This window comes from Muscardinus avellanarius (assembly GCF_963383645.1).
Source record: "Muscardinus avellanarius genome assembly, chromosome: 9".
Classification (NCBI taxonomy): Eukaryota; Metazoa; Chordata; class Mammalia; order Rodentia; family Gliridae; genus Muscardinus; species Muscardinus avellanarius.
Genome location: NC_137795.1, coordinates 21,511,704 through 21,536,154, shown reverse-complemented (window position 1 = coordinate 21,536,154; position 24,451 = coordinate 21,511,704). Strand labels below are relative to the sequence as shown.

Here is a 24,451-nt window from a genome sequence, read left to right as displayed (position 1 = left end):
CAAGGCAAACTTCTCCTAGCTCTTTCAAAAGATACCACACACAGAAAACAGAGACCCAAATAGGCTTTAGAAATAACTGAATTGTCCACATTGGCTACCTGGTAATCTCAGATTGTCAGATGTTTTCCATGCAATTTCCTTCTGCAAACAAAGCTGAGTAGTCAAAATTAGGCATACAAAAAAAATCTTACATTAGTGTTTATCTTCCTAAAATTATCTATATCTCCAACAAAGACTCTCATCCCACTCAGTTTCAAATCTGTTTCCAGCTGATAGCCAAGCCTTCACTTCTGCGTTTCCAGTCTCACCAGGCACAGTCCTCACTCATCCTCTCAGGTTGGGCTGTCTGGCACGTGCTTGGAGGAGTAAACACAGAAGGGTCTTTAATGCCTAGTTGTACATCAAAAAAACGCATGGAAAGTACAACACTATAATTTTTGAGGAAGGTTTCCTGGACAGGATAACAATCCTTGGCTGTATAAATGCCAATCCAGGTTTCATCTGCAAAAGGAAGAAAGTTGACTTTTTAATGGACAGGCAAAATGGCATAGTTTTTCTTTTATTGTGGTAAAATGCACGTAACATAAAAGGTACCACTTTAACTGTTTTTAAGCATACAGTTTGGAGGCATTAGTATGTTTACAGTGCTGTACCCCTGTTTTCAGGGGTTTATAACTATTTCTTTGTCTGAAACTGAAAACTCTATACGTATTAAACAGAGATTTCTCATTTTCTTCTCCCCATCCCTTGTCCCTAGCCACCATCATGCTACTATCTGCATATATGAATTCGGTCCTGCATATAAGTAGAACCATACAGTATTTGTTCTTTGTGAATGACTCCTTTTTCTCACCATAATATCCTCAAGGTTTATTCATGTTGTAGCATGTGCTAAAATGTCCTTACTTTTCAAAACTGAATAACCTTCCTGTATATGTATATCCGGTATTTCCCCCTCCATTTATCTGCCAATGGACACGTGTGAGTTCAATAACTAGATCATATAATTATCCTATTTTAACTTTTTTGAGAAACTGATTCTCACAACATGAATGTCTATGTGTTTAAAATACTTAGAAATCCAGGGATAGCTTCACATAAAAGCAGGCTAATTGAACTCTCAGAATAATGAGTATGTATGGCCATTGTAAGTTTAATAAGTGATAGGGGATAAGGGGAACCTGATTCAAGTCCATGCTTTAGAAAAATGCCTTCCAGGTCACAGACCTCTGGGTGATCCTAAACAAGTAAAAAAAAAAAAAGGTCAAGGCCAGGTCCAAAAGAGCAAGTGACAGAAAAGTCCACAGTGCATGTGGTACTGGAAAATCAAAGGTGTTTTAAACAATCTGCTGAAGCTGGGCCTGGTGGCACATGCCTGTAATCCCAGCATTTGGGAGGCTGAGATAGGAAGATCTGAATTCCCAGGCTATCCTCTGCAACTTATAAAAGCCCTCAGCAACTTAGCAAGACCCTATTTCAAAATGAAAAGTAAAATAATAGGCTTGTGGGTGTAGCTAAGAGGTAGAATGCCACTGAGTCCAATTCTCAGTGTCATAACAATTAATAATAATAATAATAATAATAAATATGTTGAAACCCTAGTGTCACATCATTAGCAAAATACATATGGGGACTTACATGGGATTTAACTGATTTAATTAAGCATCTAAGTTTCCCTCACAATTGCCTTTCTTAAGAAACTCTTTTAATCCTTACAGGATCGAGCTGACTTTCTGTTGGACCACTCTTGGACAGTGATCTGCTCCTGTGGCCCCCCAATGGAGTACTGGTCTTCAAAGGTGGAGTTAAGAGGAATGTCAAGGGGGTCCCAAGGTTCTGTCAGGGTGATCTTCGAGCACTGCTTGGTGGCTTGTTCAATCTGAAACATCACTCCATCCTTATAGAGCAAAATATATTCAAATAATCTGAAAGATGAAAAAAAAACAATTTAGGACTTTTACAGTATAATCCAAATGTTTTGTAGCATAAAGTCCAGAGTCCTTCAGTATAAATTGTGTGTGTGTGTGTGTGTGTGTGTGTGTGTGTGTGTGTGTGTGTACAGTGGTGGTCTTATTGACGATGGAACTCAGGGGTGTTCTATCCCTGAGCTATACCTCCAGATTTATTTTATTTTGAAATACAGTCTTGCTAAGTTGCTGAGGTTGGCCTTGAATCTGGGATATTCCTGTCTCAGCTTCCCAAATACTGGGATTACAGACGTACACCACCATGTAAATCACTTTTAAAACAGAAACAAGACAGGAGCCCCACTGAGGACTGGATAGACCCAACATCTGTACCTCACTGCCTCCACACTGATTTCTCGATCACAACTAGGATGTAGGGCCTGAAGCTTGACAGGAGGAGACAGAAGGTCAAATATAGCCATTAGCCCAGGTGGAAATGACTCATTTTATGGGGAGGCCATGTGGGTCCTAACACATAGACCAGAAGGACTGATAGACTTCTACACAAATTGGATTCCTGGAGGTCAAATCATAGCTTGGCTCTGCCATGGAGGTAATCAAAAGGATAAGAGTCCATAAACTGTACCCCTGGGGTATTGCCAACCAAGGTAAGGAGCTAGAATCGGCCTGAAGGGCAGGTATGCAGAAAGCCAGGGTTAAGAGCAGCAGGAAAACTTGGCCTTCATGCTGGACAGACAACGCAAAGCAGGGTTCTTTGGGAGAAGTGGGCAGGTTCCCACAAATGCCAGCCACCCATTGCAGCCTTGGCTGTGAGCGAAGTCATGGCTGGTCAGGCCCCAACAAAGTGTCAGAAAGCCACCTCTCATCATATAGAACAAAGGATTTTTGTTGCCTTTAACAAAATTTTTAGGCTTTGTCAACAAATTTCTTTCATTTCCTGAAAATCCACTTTCCTAAACATTAGGCTCTATTGCTTTCAAGTCTTCCAAAATACTAAGAACTACAAAAGTTTTATTTCTTTTGAAAATAGGTTTATGGTTTTTGAAAAACTGACTCGTTTAATGTAAAAAATTCAAATAATGCAGAAATGAAGAGTAGTAAAAGTTGCCCAAGAGCACTGACTTACAGAAATACCATCTCTCTTATGTGTTTTGACCTATGTTCTCAATACATCTTTATGCATTATTGATTTTAAATATAAAAATTATAATTGTAACAAATAAATTCAAAATTTGCCATCTGAACCATTATGAAGTTCAGTAGTGCTGAGCACGTTCACATTATTGTGTAACCAATCTCCAGAATGACATAAAATGAAATAAAATAGCTTCTAATCGCCTTCTCTCCTCAAAATCTGGCAACTAATTTCTACCTTCCTACTTTCTGTCTTTATGAATTTGACTCTTCTAGGTTTTTCATATAAGTGAAATCATGCTTTTTTTTTTTTGTATATGTGTTGCTAGGGATTGAATCTAGGGGCATTCTACCTCCAAGCTACACACCCAGCCCATTTTTTTATTCTTTTATTTTGAAACAGAGTCTCACTAAGTTGTAGAAAGCCTCACAAAGTAGCTGAAGCTGGCCACGAACCCTGATCCTCCTGTCTCAGCCTCCAAAGTACTGGGATTACAAGCGCATGCCATCAAGCCTGGCAGTATTTGTTTAGTTGGCTGTTTTTTTTTTTTTCATTTAGCATAATGTCCTCTCAGTTTGTCCATGTTGTAGCATATGTTGGAATTTCATTCTTTTTTAAGGCTGGCATGTACATACAACATTTTCTTTATCCATTCATATTTTGACAGATACTTGGGTTGTTCTCACCTTGTGTCTATTATGAGTAATGCTGCTATGAACATGCTTGTATAAATATGTTGATTTTTAGTATTAGTATGTATATCAGATGTCAGTGCTTTGAGGTCCCTTCAGTGGTCATGGTTTCTTTTATGTTTACAATATCATGAATTCATACAGATTTTTCCAACTGAAATTTAATATTATAAGTTTTCCCCTATTATTTTTATATTTATAAATCTTTTATCTTCAAAATAGAAATCATGCTTCCAAAAACATTAACAAATTTACTCATTTGCTTTATACTACATTATAAAGAAATAGGATTAATGAATGACTTTAAAGATTTTGTGGTAATTTTTTTTGTTTTTAAAAAATGTCATCAGGATTTAGGTTTTAAATCCTGCTAAATGTTCACTTGGAATAATCTCTGTTTGCTATGTTTCCAGGTGGATAGATCACTATCGTTTGTTTCACTTTCTTTTCAATTCAGGAACTCTATGCTGTCCCTCTTTGATTTTATTTTATTAACTAAATATGGGAAAATGTTAATGTTTCAAAACTCAGGGCGATATAAAAAGGCACACTGAAGGGAGCTTTCCTCCCATCCCAGTCTCCTCCTCTCTCACATGCCTTATGTATAACTCTTCATCAGCTTCCATTTCATTTTTGTTTTTAGCAAAAGCAGAGAAAATGTACACATGGATCTTTATTTTCTCCTTTATGGAAAAGGTAGCATGCTATATTGCTATATTTTTTTTCGTACCTTGTGTTTTCTACTTTGTATTAATATATACAGATCTTCCTTCTTTATGGTTAAATAATAGATTATTTTGTGTAAATACTGTCAGTTATTTAGCCAGAATCCTATTGATGAACATTGGGTTGTTTCCCTACTTTTGATATTCACAAAAACACCACAGTGTGCTATATTGTTTTTGAGGAGTTTATGCAAAGTACTGCTAAATGGAACTTAGGTCAAAAGGTAAAAACATTTGTGACTGTGTTAAATATTACCATATTTTTCTCCATAGAACTGTACTTTCTTGTCCTTCTACCAGTAATAGATGAGGGGCTTGTTTTCTTTATAGGCCTGCCAACAGAGCATGTAGTCAAACTTGGATTTGAGCCCATCTGATAAGCAGAACATGGAATCTGTCAAAGTTCTTTTTAGAACTATTTTTATATGTATAACATCCTTAAAATAGACTGCACAAATACCAAGTGTGGAGCTTAAGAAATTTTACAAATTGTACAATATGGGATGCCCCCATTCAGATCAAAATATGGTACCCCAGAAAGTTCTATTCTGTCCCCTCCCAGGCACTGTCCTTCCAAAGAGCAGCACAGTTTTAATCCACCTTCACTCATGATAGTTGGTTGAGCAAATTAGTATTTGTTGAAGCATGGTCCAAATTGTCCATACATTTCTCTATGCACTGGATATTTTTCCTCCCAATTTTCAATATCTTGGTAAGTAGTATATATGAATACTATTTAACTTTATATACAGCCACCTTACCAAATTCATTTATTGTTTGAATTTGTTTGATTTGGGATTTTTTGTGTTTTCAAGTTTTACTGCATCCATATCATTGACAAAGATAGTTTTTAATCTCTCTTTTCTAATTCTCATGCCTCTAATAAGTTTCCTCCTCTTTGATTATACTGGCCAATAAATCCAACATAATATTAAATAAAGTAGGGATAATGGAAATCCTTTTCTTGTCTTGGGAAAAAGGCTATGATTTTAATATTAACTTATATAGATTTTATCATATTGAGAAAGCACCCATCAGTTCCTATAGAATCCTTTATATTAGTAATGTTTGAATTTTATTATCTGCCTTTCCAGAGATTAAGGACATGATCATGTGATTATGTTTTTCAGAGATGTTCTCAATTTTCCTAAAATTGGACTAACTTTGCATTCCTAAAAAAATTTTCTTAATTACTTTTTTAAAATGTGATATTGGATCCAGTTTGCTGGTTAGAAATTTGTAACCAATTATTATATAAATATTCATATGTGAGACTGCCTTAAAATATCTTGAACAGATTCACATTTTTGTGCATATATAACAAGATTTGCACATTCCTATTTAGTTTCCTATTCATTACCACTTAGATTATTTCTACAGTTTTGTTAATCTTAATAATACTGAGTATAATTTGGAGGTTAAATTCTTTATGTTTCTGTGTTTATAATTTTATGAAAAATTTATAGATTGGAATTGTGGGATCTAAAGAAATTCTCATTTTATATTTTATAAAATGTTAATTTCCAAAGGGTGAAAATAGAATTTTTAACTGGATATAGAACTTCACCAATTTATTTGTATTAGAAAATATTACCCCAATAGGAGAAAGAAAAATTTCTGCCTCATTATCTTCTTATAGCATAAGGTTACAAGACTAAGTTTACTACTGGCAGGCTGTACACTTATACTTCTAATCTCTCTCTCTCTCTCTCTCTCTCTCTCTCTCTCTCTTTCTGGTACTGGAGATGGAACTCAGGGGAATTCTACCTCTGAGCTACACCCCAGCCCTATTTTTTTTTTTATTCTTTATTTTGAATCAAGGTCTCACTAAGCTGCGTAGTGCCTCATTAAGTAGCTAAGGCAGTCTTCCAACTGTGATCCTCCTGTCTCGGCCTCCCAGTTACTCGTATTACAAGCCTGCCCCACTATGCCTGGCTAATCTCACTATTTTTTTTATATGTAAAGAGAGACTAAATTTTTGAAACTCACATCATTATTATAAAGATAATTTGAGATAATGGATGTGAAATTCCTATAAAAATGTAAGGCATCATTACTGTGATAGGAAAATCTGACCATATTGCGTTTACTATCATCAGGTTAGCATTTACCAGGAAAACTAATTATTTAACTTATACAAGTAAGATTTGACCTACTATATAATAAAGAAGAATTGACTTATTCAGGTTGGAGGGAAAGACGAAGGAGACACTATTTTTGAGGGTTATGGTGGACACATGCACAGGAGACCCGGCAGGCACTTTCACCCTTTCCCTCTTCCTCCCTTGCCTGTCCCTATAACTCATTTTCTTTGTCTCACTTGGAGCTAGAAGTGTAACTCATTCTGGCCGTGGAAATCTAAAGGAAAGCCTGCATAGAGAGAAAGTCCTCTGAAGATTTCTCCTCTATCAAAACAGAAGAGGAAGGCACCTGTCCCAGTCCACTTCCTTCATTATCAGTCTCTGAATGTAGCTGGATTAAGGACATCAAGCCTGGAACAAAGGCGGCCCCTCTGAAACCATGAGAAAATGAGTCAACCTGCCAGCTGGCAACTCTGAGACAGTATTCTAAGGATGGCAGAATAAGTGGACAAAATGGCCTTGACAAAACAGTTGAGCAGAACCTAGGAATATGCATCACATGAATTCTGGAGTAAATAACAAACATCCTTATGTTTTAAGCATCTGTTACTCAGATTTTTCTGATACCTGTAGCTCTAAGTATCCTTAATGAAAAAAGAAACCACTGCTGCACAGATATTATCTCTTTGATTACTTACAACCACACTATGAGGGCCTTTTCTTCAAAAAGAAGCAGGGCCCAGGCAATTAACTAATCTTAGAATCTAATGGAGCCTGACGGGACACGGGTGAACCTGACTGCCTTAATAGCCAAGGCAACTATTTTTCTGTCCTGAATTGGGGTAATAGGGGTGAGGGAAACAAAGGTCTAAAAGTTTACTGAAAGCAAATTCAGAAGGCTGATCTGTTATTAGCAGTTTTTTTTTTAACAGATGACTATGAGACTGAGAGCATAACTCAGTAGTAAATAATGGAGCCTGGATTAGATCCAAGGTTAATTTCCTACCAGAATCATTCTAATTCCCTAAGACCATGCCCCTTCCCCATCTCCAGGGGGAAGGAGTGATTCTTCTCATCTATGAAGAACTGTTTGGCTATCCAAGATAGATTAAATTACAGAAAAGGGAGTAGACAGATATTGTATTGTGATTACAAAAGTACTTTGGCTTTTATGGAAGAGGTTGGTCAAATTTTGGATTTGTTTAATGTGCGATATAATAGATTAGTAATGCATGCTGGTCCTCTGACTCTCAAGAGGAAAACTGAGCTGTGGCCACTTGTCATGCTGGCCTGCACTAGGCTTGAGCTCCACCCTGCAGTAATTATGAGACATAAAAAAGAAAAACACTTTCAAAACTGTGGTGTCAGACACAAACTCATTGTACAGGTTGATGCCATTCAAATAGAACCAAAGGAAAATCAAATTACTTAAGAATGCAGACTGAGGAAAAGGAAAAATTACGTGTGCAATTTAAGAAGCTGTAAGTTGATGGGCCTCCGCTCACTTGGATTCTAGTTCAAAAGAGGAAAAAAGTGCTCCAAAAATTGAAGAGCTTTATTTTTTTCCAAAAATACATCTGAATGGATACTGGAAATGTGTAGGCATATATTCTTTCATCTGATGAAAGAATAATTTTTTTTTCATGAGACAACAGTTCAAGCTGACTTCACCATGACTAAAAGGAACAGCCTCATTAGTACTCATATTGCCAGGCTGCATGCAAGGTTCTAGAACCATATACTAAAGTTTTAAGGAGGGTGAGGTAGAGAGCGCCTAGTTAGCACTGTACTTTTCAGTAGAAATATTTCAATTCCCACCATCCTGAAATATAAACTCACATGCATCCTTTCATCTAACATTCAATGGCAGATAGAACTTATTGTTTTACTTTCACCAGAATTTGGGACAAACTATGCTTATAACAAAAGGAATAATGTGTGACCACAAGGACAGCTTTCTGATGAAAAACATGATTATCAAAATTAAAAATGCAGTCAAGGCATCTAAGCCTCTCATTTTTTTCCCCAGAGATAGCCATCATCTTGTTTTAGGGCCATCTGTCCAATGAGTTTCTCCTTTGGAGGCAACCTGCTGGGAGTATGATGCTTCCTTATCAGGCCTCTCAGTTCAAAGAAGGAGTGCTTCTGAAGAAAGTTCATGGTGCCTGGGAATCCTTCATTGCCCATGTGGGTGGAAAGTACCCAAATTGAGATTCAGAAGCAAGGGAGACACTGAGAACAATATTTGACAAGAACCTGTTTCGGAGTAGCTCATGGATGAAATGAAGCTGGAGATGCCATTCTCTAAAAGTTGGGGATGCCCTCCTGGCAAGCCTCACTACAACCCTAATTAAAAACCTTTAGAAATGTGTGTAGATAGTGTCATTTGATGTCACAAATTATCCTTAACTAAAAGTTATATGATATAAAATACACATGAATAATAAACTATTAAAGAACCCTTATATAACTTAGTGAGTAGATTGTTTAAAGGTATAATTGAGAGAAAAGGATAGAATATACAAATGTAAAATATTGGAAATAAAGAAGGATATAGATAGATAAGGTAGGATTGTTTAAAAGTTAAGAAAATATCATGTACAAATGTATGATTATAAATATAATTTTGATGAAATAAAAGATTTTTAAAGAAAATTTGAATAATTCCACCTGACTCAGAATGAAGCTAAATGAACCCAAAGCTAGAGAAATCCTTATAATGATCTAGTAAGAGCCTAGATCTTTGAGCTTTGAGCTTAAACAGAAATCAAAGTGTTACTTCTTCAAAAGGAGTTAGAACCAAAAAGTTTAGTGGACTAATTTTTTCCAACATCGAGGATAGAGAGAAAAATATAGCTTTATTATATACAGCCAAGAAAAACCTGACATTAAAATACAGGCAGCACAAAAAAAAATATTGCAGAAGAGTTAACTTGGTCTATAGATTTGTAGCATAGTTTAAAGTCAGGTATTATGATTCCTCCTGCATGGTTTTTGTTCCTAAGAACTATTTTGGCTATTTTGGTTTGTTGTTGTTCTAAATGAATCTAAGGACTAATTTTTCTGTCTGTAAGGAACTTGGTGATTTAATGGGTATTGCGTTGAAGCTATAGATAAATTTTGGAAGAATGGCCATCTCGATGATATTTATTCTGTCTATGCATGAACATGGAAGATCTTTCCATCTTCTTCAATTTTTTCAATGTTTTACAGTTTTCTTTGTAGAGGTCTTTTACCTCCTTGGTTACATCCATTCCTAGGTACTTTATATTTTTTGTGGGATATTCTGAGTGAAAGTGTCTTCTAGATTTCTTTTTCAGTAGATTTATGGTTGGTATACAGAAAAGCTTCTGATTTTTTAAGATTGATTTTGTATCAAGACACTATGGATAAAATGCAAGTCTTAAATGAAATATTAGTAAACCAAGTCAAGTATATGATTAAAAGGATAATGCATAATGATCAATCAGAACTATTTTCAAGAATGCAAAGATGACTTCATGTTAGGCAATCTATTAGCACTAGGCAGGTAAAGTTTCATCCATTCTGATTAGAATTCTCTCTCCTCCTCATCCTCCTCCTCCTCCTCCTTTTCCTCCTCCTCCTCCTCCTCCTCCTCCTCCTCCTCCTCCTCCTCCTCCTCCTCCTTCTTCTTCTTCTTCTTCTTCTTCTTCTTCTTTTCTCTCCCCCCTCTCTCTTGTACTGGGGATTGAACTCTGAACCAGTCTCACTAAATTACTGAGGCTGGTCTTAAACCTGCAATCCTTGAATTACATGCATGCGCCACTACACCTGGATAGAATTTGTCCCTTATAAAATAAAATCAGAGAGATATTTAGTGTTACATGATAAAGTGTGATTGTCGAACTAATCGCCTGTGAAAGTTTACACTGGGAAATATTAGATACATGCACAATAGAATAAATATCACATCATGAGGTGTGACATCCTTCAGGCAGGTGTACCATTTTGAACTTCCATTTCTTGTTTATCACATTAGAAATCAGTGAAATTAATTAGATTTCTTATAGATGCAAGACTAGGAAGCATGAACACTCATGCTTAATTCTGCCAGTGGAATTATCAGCTGGCACAACATTCCTGAAAAGCAATTTTGTTTTACAGTGAGAGCTGTCAAAAACTTAAAATATGCAAACCCTTCTCTGTTTTTTCCTACCTGGGAATTTATGCAAGATAAAATTAAAAAGAGGTACATAATAAGTATATTGTGCAAAGCAGGGTGTGGTGGCGCAAACATGTAATTCCAGCATTAGGGAGATGAAAGGATCACAGTTCGCGGACAGCATCAGCTACTTAAGGAGGCCTTTCGCAACTCAGTGAGACCCTGTTTCAAAAAATAAAGAATAATAAATAGGGCTGCAGGTGTATCTTGGAGGTAGAATGCCCCTGGGTTCCATTCCTGGTACCACACACACACACAAAAAGCATATTGTGCACAAATAACAAGACTATTCATTTTACTGTTGTTGATACTAGTGAAAAATTGAGGGGAAAGAACCACACCAGTCCTATAATAAAGAATTTCCTAAGTAAAATTTTGATTAGCTTAGAATACAACATACTCATTAAAAATGCTTTGGCTTGCCAGGTGTGGTGGCGCAAGCTTGCAATCCCAGCATTGGGAGATGGAGACAGGAGGATCACAGCTCACAAACAACCTCAGCTACTTTGCAACTCATTGAGACCCTGTTTCAAAATAAAGAACAAAAAATAGGGCTGGGGATGTAGCTCTGAGGTAGAATGCCCCTGGGTTCCATTGCCAATACAAAAACAATGATTTGGCTGAAGATTGCTTACTGTCAGGAGAAATATGCACAATATTTTGTTATGCAAAAAGATGCACAGCATGTTTCCATTCTAATTTAAAAAATGTATATACACAAACAGAAAAAAAATCTAGAAACACATTTAACAGGATTGGTAATTCCCAATTGAAGGATTATGAATGATCTTCAATTTATTTTAGTCTGTTACCTAGATCTTCCACAATGAACAATGCAATGAAATAATCATAAAAACATTTGTTAATTTTCTTAGTCAGTACACACTTATTGAGACAGATGTGCCCAGCACTTCTGAATGCTGTGACTGATAAGCCAGACCAGTAAAGTTCCCCTCTCACTCCAAGGAAAAGGGAGAGACCTGAAGACCAGATAAGCTAACTGACAAGACAGAGTCAGGCAGTGACAGTGTCCAGAGCAACTGAGCATGGAGAGATGAGGTAGGGAGTGGCCTGGGGAGGGGGGGGGCGCTGCATGGGGGAGGAGTGTGAGAGAGGGGGGAGGGGTGTGGGTGATGGGGGTGCAAAGTGTTTGGAGTGACCTGGGGGTGTCTGGATGGGGAGGGGTATGCTGGGGGGTGTCTGGATGTGGTAGGGGTGTGCTGGGGTGTCTGGATGGGGGAGGGGTGTGCCAGATGGGGGAGGTTGTGCTGGGTGGTTGGAAGCGGCCTGGGGGGGTGCGGGATGGTGACAGAGGACCCTCTGTGCAGGCGATTCCCTGAGATCTGAAATGAAGAGGAGCCAGGAGTTCAAAGATGACAGAAGTAGCCTAGTCAGCCTGGATGAGCTTGTACAATACACTGAAGGAAAAAGGAATCTCTTAGAATGTTCAGGAGCAGTACTCATATAGGTTAGGCAGTTGCGGATCCTTTTTAGTCTTTTTGCTTTTCATATTTGTGTCAGAGATCTCCTTCTACCATGAATATAAACTGTCATTACTATTCATTCCCTCATCAACTGATTCAGATCAATTAATTGGTTCCTATTCTACTGTGCTGGAGACACAGAGACAACCACACAAAAGTCCCTAGCCTATGGAGTCTCACTTTGGGTGAGGGAAGACAGCAAAGATGAGAAAACAAACTTAAAAAATTAAATAAATTTGAATCTTTGCCTGTGAGGTGAGTTTCTTGCAAGCAGTATACATTTGGATTTGTATTTTTAATCCAATTTTCCACTCTATGTCTTTTACTTGGAGAATTGAAATAATTTATATTCAGTGTCATTATATAGTGATTTTATTTCCTGTCATTTTCAGTTGTATTTTTTGATACAGTATTAGTTCTCCCATCTAAATGTCCATGAACAAATGAATAGATAATGAAAATGTGGTGTACACCATGGAATTTTACTCAGCCTTAAGGAACAAAATTATGTCATTTGCAAAAAACAAAAGTAGATAGACCTAGAGAATATTATGCTATGTGACTTTAGCTAATCTCAGAAAGTGAAAGGTCAAATGCTTCCCTCATGTGAGGAAGCATGAGAGAAAACAGGAACAAAAAGGACTTTAGATAACTGCAAAAAGAGAGCACTGGGGAGAAAGACTAGTAGAATAGAGAAAGGAGATTTGAGAAGGGAGGTGGGAAGGGAAAAACAAAGAACTGATGAAGGAAACAGTTCAAACACAGCTAGGTCCATATAGGAAGGCCTCACTACCAATCTCACTAATATGTATTGGGACAGAATCTGAAGGGCAACACACCAAGTGCTGTGTGCATGTTTGTCAGTCTCACTTTGAAACTCACTAAGATGTGTAATTCCAAAGCACAAAACCGTATCTTAAATATTCAATAATATACTACATAATGGCAAGTGCCCTGAACATATAAAGAATTTGAGGTGGATATAAGGGAATGTTGAGAGGGGATTTAGAAAAAATTGGGAGCAGGCATGTAGAGGTCAGGGAGAAAAGGTCAGGAGAAGGTGGGGAGCAGACCCCATGGTTCCCAGGCCTTGTGAGGAGCTTTCTCTACAGATAATTGGAGGCATCAGACTTCATGACAGAGGAGTGACATTATATAACATTTTGTAACAGAGTCACTTGGGCTCCTATGTTGAGAGTAGACTAATGGGGGCCAGGGCAGAAGTAGGCGATCCTAAAGAACTAGAAGGTCAGCAGCTGTCACAAAAATTCCAAGCAAGAGATGGAGGTATGGTCAGATTCTTGGTACTGATCAAAATTATAATCAATTAGATTTGATTATGGATTTGCTTTTGACAAGTAGGAGAACCAGAAGACAAGGATGACTCCAAGGGTTTTTTATGTTTAGCAACTGAAGTGGCACTTGACCAAGATAAAGAAAACTATGGGTGGTGTACATTTTGTTTGTTTGGGTTTGGTGTTGGTTTTTTGTTTATTTATACACTAGGGAAACATTTATTTTGGACATGCTGAGTTTGAGGTGACTAGCAGATTTCAAATGAAGATGTTCACCTGGTATTGGAGACAGACATGGGGAGCCCTGAGTAGAGAGACGGCACTTACAGTATGTCCTAGATGAGATTGCCAAGACAGCAAAGAGCAGAGATGCAAGGTCTGAGCACTGAGACATGACAGTCAAGAGAAGAGGAAGAGGTGGGGCGACTAAACAGAGGGGAAAATTGAGGCAAAAGGAGATACCAGAAGAATGGAGCGATGAAAGCCCACTGGAGAAAATGCATGAAATGGAGGACATAAACAACAGTAAAATAAGGACTGGTAAGGGACGAGCTGGCTACTAGTGTAGAGTTCAGTGCTCTTGCCTAGAGCATTCTCGGGGCGGGGGGGGGGGGGTGATGCAAGCTCAACTGGAGGAGGTTCAAGAAAGCCTGGGAGGACAGAAATTGGAGTTAGCATCAGATCTGCTTGAAATAGGAGGGTAGAATGAGGTTTCAGTTAGTAGTCTTCAAGAGAAGGTCTTTTTCTTTAAAGATGGCTAAAATAAAAGAAATTGTAAAGGGGGAAAAATAGAAGATTTTTTACTGGAATAAGGGAACATAAGACTATCATATTTTTTCCAGGAAAAATAAACCACTAATTGGTGGAATATTTTCAGATCTTTGGGCACTTTGCCCCTGACCACCTTCTTTAAGGTCAGAATCAGGAGGAAATAGCTCAAGGTTATGGGAGAGAAGAAGCAACGTTTCCGGAAGAGCATGATGACCATGATGACTACCCCTGGCTTCCATTTATACTTTAGTCTTACTCTTTACCAATGTCCTCATTCTCTTGCACTTATATTTTTGTGCTTCTATCTCTTTCCTACCTTCATCTCTACCCACCTCTCCCTCTCCACTCTCAAATCTAGAGTCTATAGACCCACAAAATTAAGCCCCATAAAGCAAACTTTATGTTCTTCCAAGTAAATCTCTTTCTTGGAGAAAAACTCAGTTTTGCAAATCAGCATGGTTTGTTGTGTATCAAGAGGCTACAAGCCATCAGACTCCCTGAGCTAATAAAAGAAATACTATCCCCAGCCATTGGAGATCAAGAGGAGAGAGTAACAGCCAAAGAAGATGTCATTCTTTTGAAATTCTCAAAGTCATGACTTCTTAAAATCAAAATCCAATCCATGCAAAACAAGGTTTAGGATTAAATAAATTTGTTAAACACTTTGTACTAATCTACCTCCTCCATACTTACACAAACCCCCTGAGGATTTGTAATGATGATATGCTGAGAAAATCAAAAGAACATAAACATTCATTAAAATAAATGTAACTTAACCTTCTCCTTCCTCTGGAATAATTTAGACTAAAGTCATTAGGGAAGTCCAAGCAAGGTAGGTTTCTATACAAACTGGCTAGAGATGCAGAACCCAAGTGAGGTGAGTAGAACATTTATGTAGGGAGAAGATATCCTAAGAATACATGATCAGTTGTCCATTGCAACTGAATATAGGGAGCCAGGTTCCTCACCATCTAAGAAGTGAGATACAAAATGATTAGGAGAAAACTAGAGTAAACCCATGTGGTATTGGATTAGAAGAAGTATCAGTTTTAATACTTATAATTGAAGGTTTACAAATAAATACAGACTTGAATGTGTGTAATCAGTCTCTGAGTATGTGTGCTTTGAGTATTGTATGCATGTGCATGTGAATGTCTTCAAATCTATAGTTCCTCGTTTTGTCTGCTGAGAGGGCCTGGGAGCAATGCCACTCAACAGCAATGAACATACTAGAGCAGATTTTAACTTCCAAATATTATTCATTTGTAAAAGTAACTATGGCTTGAGGGTAGAAATAGGGAAAATATAAATGATCCTGAAATATCTTGTTCCAGAAGGCAAGGAAATGCTTAAAGAATAAGTAGAGATATCTTTAAAAACAGAAATCTATTGGAAGAGATTCACACTGGTCAAATCTGGGGCAGCAAAATAAACAATGAAAACAAATGAAATAAAATGAGATCCTTGAGTCATATTGAGATAAACACACAAAACCACTAAAACTCTAATGAAGATGAGCTATATATGTGGTTCACAAATATTTCCCTGGAAAACTGCAAGAGAAAGTGTCACTTCATAGTGAAGAAACCTGGCAGACAACAATCAAGTGATCAGGGTGAACATCAGTTACAGTAAATAGAGTCTTACCTCTGAGGTATTCTTACCAAAGTTAAATAATTTTTTATGAGAAAAAGATAAAACAAACCCAAATGGAGGAACATTGAAAAGATAACTGGCCTGAAATCTTTAAAAGTACCAAAGTACAAGACATTAAGAACTACTCTCCTCAAAGAATACAGAGACATAACACTTAAATGTTATACTTTAAACTACATCATTTTTGCTATAAAAAATACACCAAGAACAAATGGCAAAACCTGAATAACACCTCAATTTCAGGTAGTAGAAATAAATCAGTGGTAAACTCCTGATTATTAAGATTGTATCGAAGTTATACAAAATATCCTTGTTTGTAAGAAATACACACTAAGATACTTGGGGATCATGGGTATATCCGGTTGGAAACTCACTCTCAAATGGTTTAGGGATTTAAAAAAATCTATATGTAATGTAATTATAACTTTCTGTAAATGTGAGATAGTTTCAAAATAAAATACAACTCCATTCTTGAAAAATAATCCTTTTCTTCATCCCCCAATATATTCCCCCAAAATGTCGAAACACATTTCCAACCAATTATCAGCCTTATACAGTTACCTAATGTGATAATGGACCCTGGAACTAATCTTCCACAGTAGAAACTTGGATGAACACTCCTGTAAGCAATACTGCTAAATTCTCAGGAGAAAGGACATATCTCTGAGTGTAAGTCAAAAAGCATTGAAAGATAACATCTTATTCTCGACCTATGTCCTGTAAGTACAGGTTTAAGTGAGAAGGTGAAGGAAGACAAAGAACCTTGAGGTGGTATGTGTAGCTCAATGATAGAGCACTTGCCTCGCATGCATGAAGCCCTGGGTTCAATCCCTAAAACTGCAAGTATAAATAAATCAATATTGAATTTACCTCCACAAAGGGACAAGTTGAGAAAAAAATTTTAAAACCTGATCCAAATTTATTGCATCATAGCAGAAACAGTCAATCATTATGATATAACAGAAATACAAGTAGTGCTTTCGTGATATCCACCATTTCTATATCTGCCTAACTTTTAAATAAGAAGTCCTAGAAATTATTTATTATCAAAATTGTGAGCATTGTTAAAAGTAAAATATAAGATTAAAAAAAAACCCTGAAGTTCTGAGAAGTTAAGGACTTTATTGTGGAAAAGCCAGGGTGGGTGCACTCAGTATCTACACTATTTCTTCCATAAAGTTCCACATAGTGACTGAAATATGAAAATAACCATCCTGATCTTCCTTCAGTCTTCCAAACATAATTCTTTTGAGGTTAATCAAGGAGTCAGGCAGTTGGAACCAGAAAACAAAATAGTATCAATTGCTAATATTTCCCATTCTCTGTTCAGGCTTGTCTTATCTAAAGCTTGTAAAGTTGTTTAATCTCTTTTCTCATCTCAGGGAAAAGAGAGCCTGGAAAATCTTGGTCATTCCACAGTGACCATCACTGGGATTTTCCATAACTATCTGAATGTGAAATGAAAATCTTAAGAAGTTGATCCAATTCTAAAACTTACTTTCTCAACTTACTAATAAATACAAAGAACAACCCATCCATATTTTCTTCAAATAACATCTGCTTTCTTGGCCAGACTGCTGATACCTGAAAAAAAAATCTTTTTCATTTGTTCCAACAAATCTATGTTTAAAGATATTAAAATGCATTTATGCACTAGACATTTTTTCCTACATCTGACTTAGGGCCAGCAATGGGACTGTGTGGCAGAACTTTGCCAAGAACTTGGAAAGAAGAGAAAATTGCCCTCTAAAATCTGAACTGTAAAACCAATTCCTAACAAATGAAGACAAAGAAATGAGAAATTACCAGAAGGGGACACAATAACTTCTAGGCCAGCAAGATTTAGCCATAAAACCCACTAAAAGTATAATGCACACATAAAAATCATATTAATCAGTGTGGAGTCATTAGAAAAGGAGAGTTACTAAAGTGGACGTTAGCAACACCCTCCTACATTCTATTCAGAGTGGAGATAGAATATCACTGACGAGGAATTTCAATTGTGAAAATGAGAGCATCCCTTCATATTCACCTGATTACCATTAAAAATTACTCTAGGCTAGCCTGGTATTCATGATGGAAAACTCAACATTGTGCTCATGGCCCAGCCCAAAACAGGCAATCATCAGACTAACTTGTCTACTTCTCTCTGTCCCCATTTCCAGTACTCACCTGCCAACTGGACCTTTACAAACACCTCTGAATTCCCCTCTACTGTTGCTTGGTGTTGCTCCAAAGCACGCCCGTCCCGAGGATGCATTCTCAACTATGCATCTAGAAACCTTCCTATCATGACATTCCACCATCTTAATCTGTGCCTCAGCCCTGATTATGTTTAATCATCTCTGGATAACTTATAATACCTAATACAATGTGCATGGTACATAAACATGTATTTGATGCATTATTTAGGAAATAATGAAAAGAAAACTTTTGTCCATGTTCAGTTCAAGTGCAATGTTTTTTCAAATCATTTTTATCTGTAATCTGAATCCTCAAATTCTGAACCCAGGAACACAGAGTGGTACGCATCATTTTGCACTCTGAATATATTACTTGAAATGGTCTGTTCTCTCTATACTTTCCTCTAGAAGCCTAATACTCAACAAACGCTTTTAGATGAAATGACATTATCGAGATCTGTTTTGTTCTAGAAACTAATGGTACCCTTTTGTCATTGATGTTACTGCTTACTGGAGCCTTAAGCCATGGACATTCATATCATAACTCAGAATGATGCATATGCCATAAAGGGAAACTAGCATGACCTTTGCAGGAGCAGAGGTTGGCAGGAATACAGGTAGTGATCCCAAATTAGAAATCAGGTCTTAAGAGGCACTCAGAAAGAGGGCATTCTCTGTCATAACATAAGTGAAAAAGTAGATTATTAGACCAGTGATTTTAAAAATTATAGCATACTCCCTCTATGGAGCATTGTGTAGCCATTAAAAATTGATATGGAGCCAGGGTGGTGACTCAGGTTTGTAATCCCCGGGCTTGGGAGGCGGAGACAGGAGGATCGCGCAGGTTCGAAGCCAGCCACGCTGGCTTAAGAGACCCTGTTTCCAAATTTTAAAAGTATAAAAATAGGTCTGGGAGTGTAGCCGGGAGGTAGAAGGGTTTCCAGGAACCCCAGTACCACACACACACAAAATTGATATGGAGCCAAGTGTGATAGCACACACCTGTAATTCAGTACTAGAGCAGCTGAAACAGGAGGATCACAAGTCTGAGGCCAGCTTCAACAGCTTAGTGAAACCCTCAGCAATTTAGTGAGACCCTGCTTCATAATAAAAAAAAATAAATAAATAAAGGGCTAGGGGTGTAGGTCAGAGATAGAATGCCGCTGGGTTCAATCCCCAGTACCAAAAAATAATAAATAAATGATAGCGCCAATCAATAAAATGGCAAATAACATGTCAGAGACGATTTCAAGTTAAAAGGATACAGATAATAAGATATGCTGACAGTAATATGTAAAACTAGTTTAATAAATAAACAATAAAAAACCTCAAAGAAGTACATCAAATTTTAACAGTTGTAACAAAATGCTGAGTTTATGGACTGCATTATCTTTTATCAGGTACCCACATCTAAAGTGTTTTCATATTCCTTTAAAATGAACGAGAAGGGCCCCTGCATAAGCCACGCCCTGGCTGCAGGGGGCTCCTGGAGCCCAGGTCTGACTCAGCAGCTCCTGAACTTGGGATGAACTGAGACTGGGGCGCCCAGGGGCTCCACTGAGGGACCCTTGCTGGGCTTTTCTGTACCTGCCGCCGCCCTGCTGAGCATTAGGAAGCAGGGGTCCGCACGAGGTGGCCCCGCGGGCCTCCCGCGACCTTCCTGGAGAAAGTTCTCTTTGGGGGAGGGGAGGAGCGCGAGCGAGGACCCCCGCCCGCTCGCCCGCCCTACCTCTTGCAGGGGATGAGCGCCTTCCTCTCGTCCAGCACCCGCACGCGCTGGTTGAGCCCGTCGTAGGAGAGCAGGGCGCGGCTGTTGTGCCCGCTGCTCTGCTGGTAAAGAACCTGGCGTCCCTCCCACTGCTGCGGCGCGGGGCACGGGCGCGGCGGCCCCGGCGAGAGCGCGGACCCCCGGCCACACAGCGCCCAGGCCCAGAGGCCGCCCAGCAGCCAGGCGCCCAGGGCCGCCCAGGCCGCGCCGAGAGGAGCGCGGCCCGCCATCGCGGCCCGCGACCCCGCCCGAGGGGCGACGAGGGGCCGAGCAGGGCCCCGGGGCCTCCGATCTGCCCGAGGCCGGAGCCCAGCTCTGCCCGAAGGATCCGCTGGATCGCGCGGGAGCTGTTTCTGCGGCGGCCGCTGCCTACTGCAGTTCCCACTGCTCTCTGCTGCCAACAGGAAACGCGGTGGCAGCGGTGCCACTAGCATCCTGAAGGGCATCTGGGTTTAAGGGGACTGCGGACAGAAAGGGAAGGTGCCCAGAGGAAGGTGTTCCTGCTAGGTAGCTGCATGACCACCAGGGGGGGGGGCGGGTTCAAGGTCAAGATGGGGAAAGCAGACCTCTCTGCACTGTGGTTCCCCAATGTACCTTGTCTCTTGGCAAAATTGCAGAAGCCGGGCGTGCTTGAAATCCCAGCATTCCCGCATTAGGGAGGCTGAGACTGGAGGATCTAATAGGTTGGAAGCCAGCCTCAGCTATTTAGTGAGGCTCTCAGCAACCTAATGAGACCCTGTTTCCAAATAAAGTATAAAATAGGTCTGGGAGTATAGCCCAGGTAGAAAAGCCCCTGGATTCCACCCCCCCTCCCAGTACTACACACAAAAAAAGAATAAAAAATATGCTGGACATGCTTGTAATCCCCACGCTTGTAATCTCCATGCTTGTAATATGGCATATGTTTGTTGTAATCCCCATGCTTGGGAGTCTGAGACAGGAGGATTGCACAGGTTCGAAGCCAGCCTTAGCTACTTAGTGAAGCTCTCAGCAACTTAAGCGAGACCCTGTTTCCAAATAAAGTATAGAGTAGCCCGGAGCTAGAAAAGCCCCTGGGTTCCACTCCCAGTACTACCAAAAAAAAAAAAAAAAAAAAAAAAAAAATAGGGCAGGGGCTGTAGGGGGTGTAGTTTGGAGTTCGAATGCCCCTGGTTTCCATCCTCAAACCCGGAAAAAAAAATTGCAGACTTCCCTCCCTAAATTAAAAGTGCAAACGCTGCCGGTTCCTTGCTATGGCTACCTCCCAGCCCCACTCCTAGGTCCAGGCAATGAGCCTTGGACCCCAGGGTGCTGCCTGGAGCCCACAGTAGGGCAGGTAGTGTCTCAAGGCTAGAGGTTTGACATCCAGGTGACATCTTCAAGAACAAATTTCCTTGGGCTATGTGCCCCAGAATGGAGAAAAAAGGAAACTTAAAAAAAAAAAAACTTTACTTTCCAAATGTATAGTTTCTTTGCATCTATACTTAGGGATCAAGAAAGTGGGAGAGAATATTCCTGAATGAAGGACACAGGGCCAAGACAAATGGGTAGTGTTGGGTTTCAAGCTCAGAGTATAATCTGGAGCCTGATCACTTAGAGCCTTAAGAGCTACTTTAAGCATTTTCTTAGTATTACTGAGGATCGTGGGCCATCAGTCAATTTGAAGCTAGAAAGGAGCATCAGGCTTATGCCTGAGGAAGCTCACTTAGGTCAGTTTAGAGAATGGGTTGGGCCAGACAGAAGGTCACAGTCTAGGTGAGAGATCCTGGCTGAGTGACAGTGATGGTCCTGGGAATGGGGAATGGGATGGGGTTGGGAATTATGGAGAAAAAAGTAGATCCAAAAGGAGAGGTTTCTGGTCGGGGTCACTGGGAGGTCAGCCCTGAGTGAGGATGGGAGAGAAATGTCAGTTAGACGTAGTTGTCCTCCCCTCCCCCAATACTCCTGGAGACACTGCAAGGAATTCTCCAGCCCCACAAGCCAAAAGTGCCCAGGCTGAGTAGAGAAATGCTGGAGCAGAGGGCTGAGGACAGAATCTGAGAGAATGCCAGACATTCATAGCATGGGCAGAAAGGCAGTGACTTAGGGAACTTGGAAGGGGATTAATTGAGGAAGCCCTTGGCTAGGGGAACTCCCTCACCTAAGAATATTGGATTGAGTTCTAAAGTGGGTGTTCTGGAATCACAGGTTTCTTGGGGGGACATGGAGAAGAAGAACAGTGGACAAGATTACCTGTTGGGGCCCCTCGGCCACCCCACTCCTGCAGAAAGGAGAGGCCACAAGCAGAGGGCCTAAGGACTTTTCATCTCTACGCACTGCTGTCAAAGCACAAGAGATGAGAGACTTGCATAGTCAGCGAGTGCAGCAGGTTGGAAGTGACTGCACAAGTTTGGACCTCCTCCAATAGCCCTCCTGAAACAACTATGAGGAAAAGCCCTCATAGTTCCCTTCTTTCTCTTGCTTCCTCTTGCTGGAGGAACAAAAGCTGCAAATCCTTTTCACTCAGCCAGGGGTTTAGGCTTACAGAATTCCACTGCTACGAATGGCTGCAGATGTCATCTGGCCTTTCCCTCTTGATATTTTACTCGCCTGCTTTGGCGTCTTTGGACCTCAAGACTCATTATATAGGCAACTAGAATACCCCTCTGATTGGCTGTATTGTATTAGGACACCCTCATCTGTCCATAAATAGGCCAATAGGACCAGACTTCTCTGGTGAAATCTGAAATGTATTTGTCTCATTTAGCCTTTTAACTATCATGTTTAATTCATATTCCTAAAATGTCGGGGCCCACTCGGCAGGACCGAGGTGGCACCCAGGCTTGTTGCCAGCGTGGACTCAAGATGGCGCCTGGGCTTGCAGCCAAGTCACGAGGCTCACGAGGCTGGCGGTGCCCTGAGCCTGCGCAGTGAGCCCTATCAGGCGCCTTACGGATGATTAGTGACGCAGCGCCTCGTGCTACCACCTGCCCGCCCAGGAGAAGGTTAAAAAGCGCGCATGCCCTAGCGGGCGAGAGCGAAGAGGGTTGGTGGACAGGAAGAGCAGTTTCTTGGCGGACTGCTCCGGGCTCCGAGCTGGGACGGACATGTTCACAAAGCCACCACTGTGACCGGTGTGTGCTGCAGCAGAGACGTAGAGTGCCACGGAGGAGGGTTGGTGGAGTGATGAGGGAGGAGATAGAAGACTGATGTTGTTTTTACCTGAGAGGGCGTTGAGAGAGCATTAAAGAGGAAGGAGCTTCATCAACAGAGTCGGCGTTCGTGTGTTTCTTCCCTAGGCTCTGCTGGTCAGAGCCCTAGGGACCGCGACACTAAAACAATAAGGAAATGGATTTAAAGTGTTGAGTTCTGTGTCTTGCCCATTGTAAAGGCCCAAGAAATGTCAGTTGTACTTGCTTTTTCAGCTATTTTAATCCTAAGTCTTGGTCAGGGTTAAAACTAAACTAACTTTGTGGTTCTAAGCTTTAAAGAAACAGAGAGAGAATAGTCTACTTAAGTTCATATTTCAAATTAAACTCTCTTTTTAAAGATTAATATTGAGAAAAATGTCTAAATATTGTTACAAAAATATCTAGAAGGCTTACTGCCTAAAAATGGACATATACTCACAACAAAACTCCTCTTTTCTATGGGTAATGGATTCAGCAGTTGGTTTAGTATTTTTTCCTAATACAAGTAAAATTTAAAAAAAAAAACTTATTTTTTTAGGGTACAAGGTTTCTTATTCAATTCAAGTAATAGTCTCAAAGTGCACCAAAGAATCGAGATTTTAGGCTGTTCAGGTGGAAATAAATGGCTTGGCATGAAAAGGGGGGGGGGACCTTTCATACTGTTAGGTCCAAAGTTTTCTTTGATTGCTCCCGGGTTCCATTCATGTTGGAGAGGGGACCAGGCAGAAGAAGAAAGGGGGAATGTTGGTAGAGACAAAACATTTCTCAAATTAGAAGATCCTCTTGTATCTCTTGTTAAGTTCCCGGAGCAGGCAAAAAACAACAGATGCCATTCTGGAAAACATTTGAGCCAGAGCTAACGTCCACAGGCCACGAGAAAGACGACAAAGCTCCCTGCAGTGGGCGCGTGGGGGTGAGGGTGGGGTGGTGGTTTATATAAAGTCTCGGTCCTGTCTTCACTTCAGGGCCGGCTCCACGCCCCTGACTTCTCAGCGCTTCTCTTGCCCCCTACTGGGGATAGTAAATATGTTCTGGAATTTGAGGGTCCTTTCCTTCCCATTTCCCTCCTCCAACTCTGTACTTGGGTAAAGTCTAAGCAGAAAATGCGAAGAGTGTCTTTCTCTCTGTTGAAATTCTCTTCAGCACCCTCTTGTTTCCGGCACAAGACATTCCTGATCCGAAGGAGAAAGAATTAGGCTGGACTAAAAACGAGGGGCTTGGGGGAATTGCTGCGGCCGGGGAGATGATGTCACCGCGGCTGCTCGGAGGGCCGGGTGGGGCCTGGGAGCCCGCGCCGCCCGACGGCTGCCAAGGGAGAGTTCCGACCCACGTCAGGGAGGTGTCAGGATAAATAGGGTCCCGAAATGGCCGTGGCTGGCTGCGCTCGAGCTGCGGGGTCCG

At 40.1% G+C, this 24,451-nt stretch overlaps 1 protein-coding gene across 1 annotated transcript; it reads right to left on the bottom strand.

The window, feature by feature from the left end:
* Positions 1-304: 304 nt before the first annotated feature.
* EPDR1 (ependymin related 1) lies at positions 305-20,131 on the bottom strand (the record flags this gene model as incomplete). The annotated part of the gene is made up of 3 exons (XM_080700827.1): positions 305-501; positions 1,717-1,925; positions 19,863-20,131. 3 exons carry the CDS (start codon positions 20,129-20,131, stop codon positions 305-307), a joined length of 675 nt encoding a protein of 224 aa, XP_080556953.1.
* Between the last annotated feature and the right edge of the window lie 4,320 nt (positions 20,132-24,451).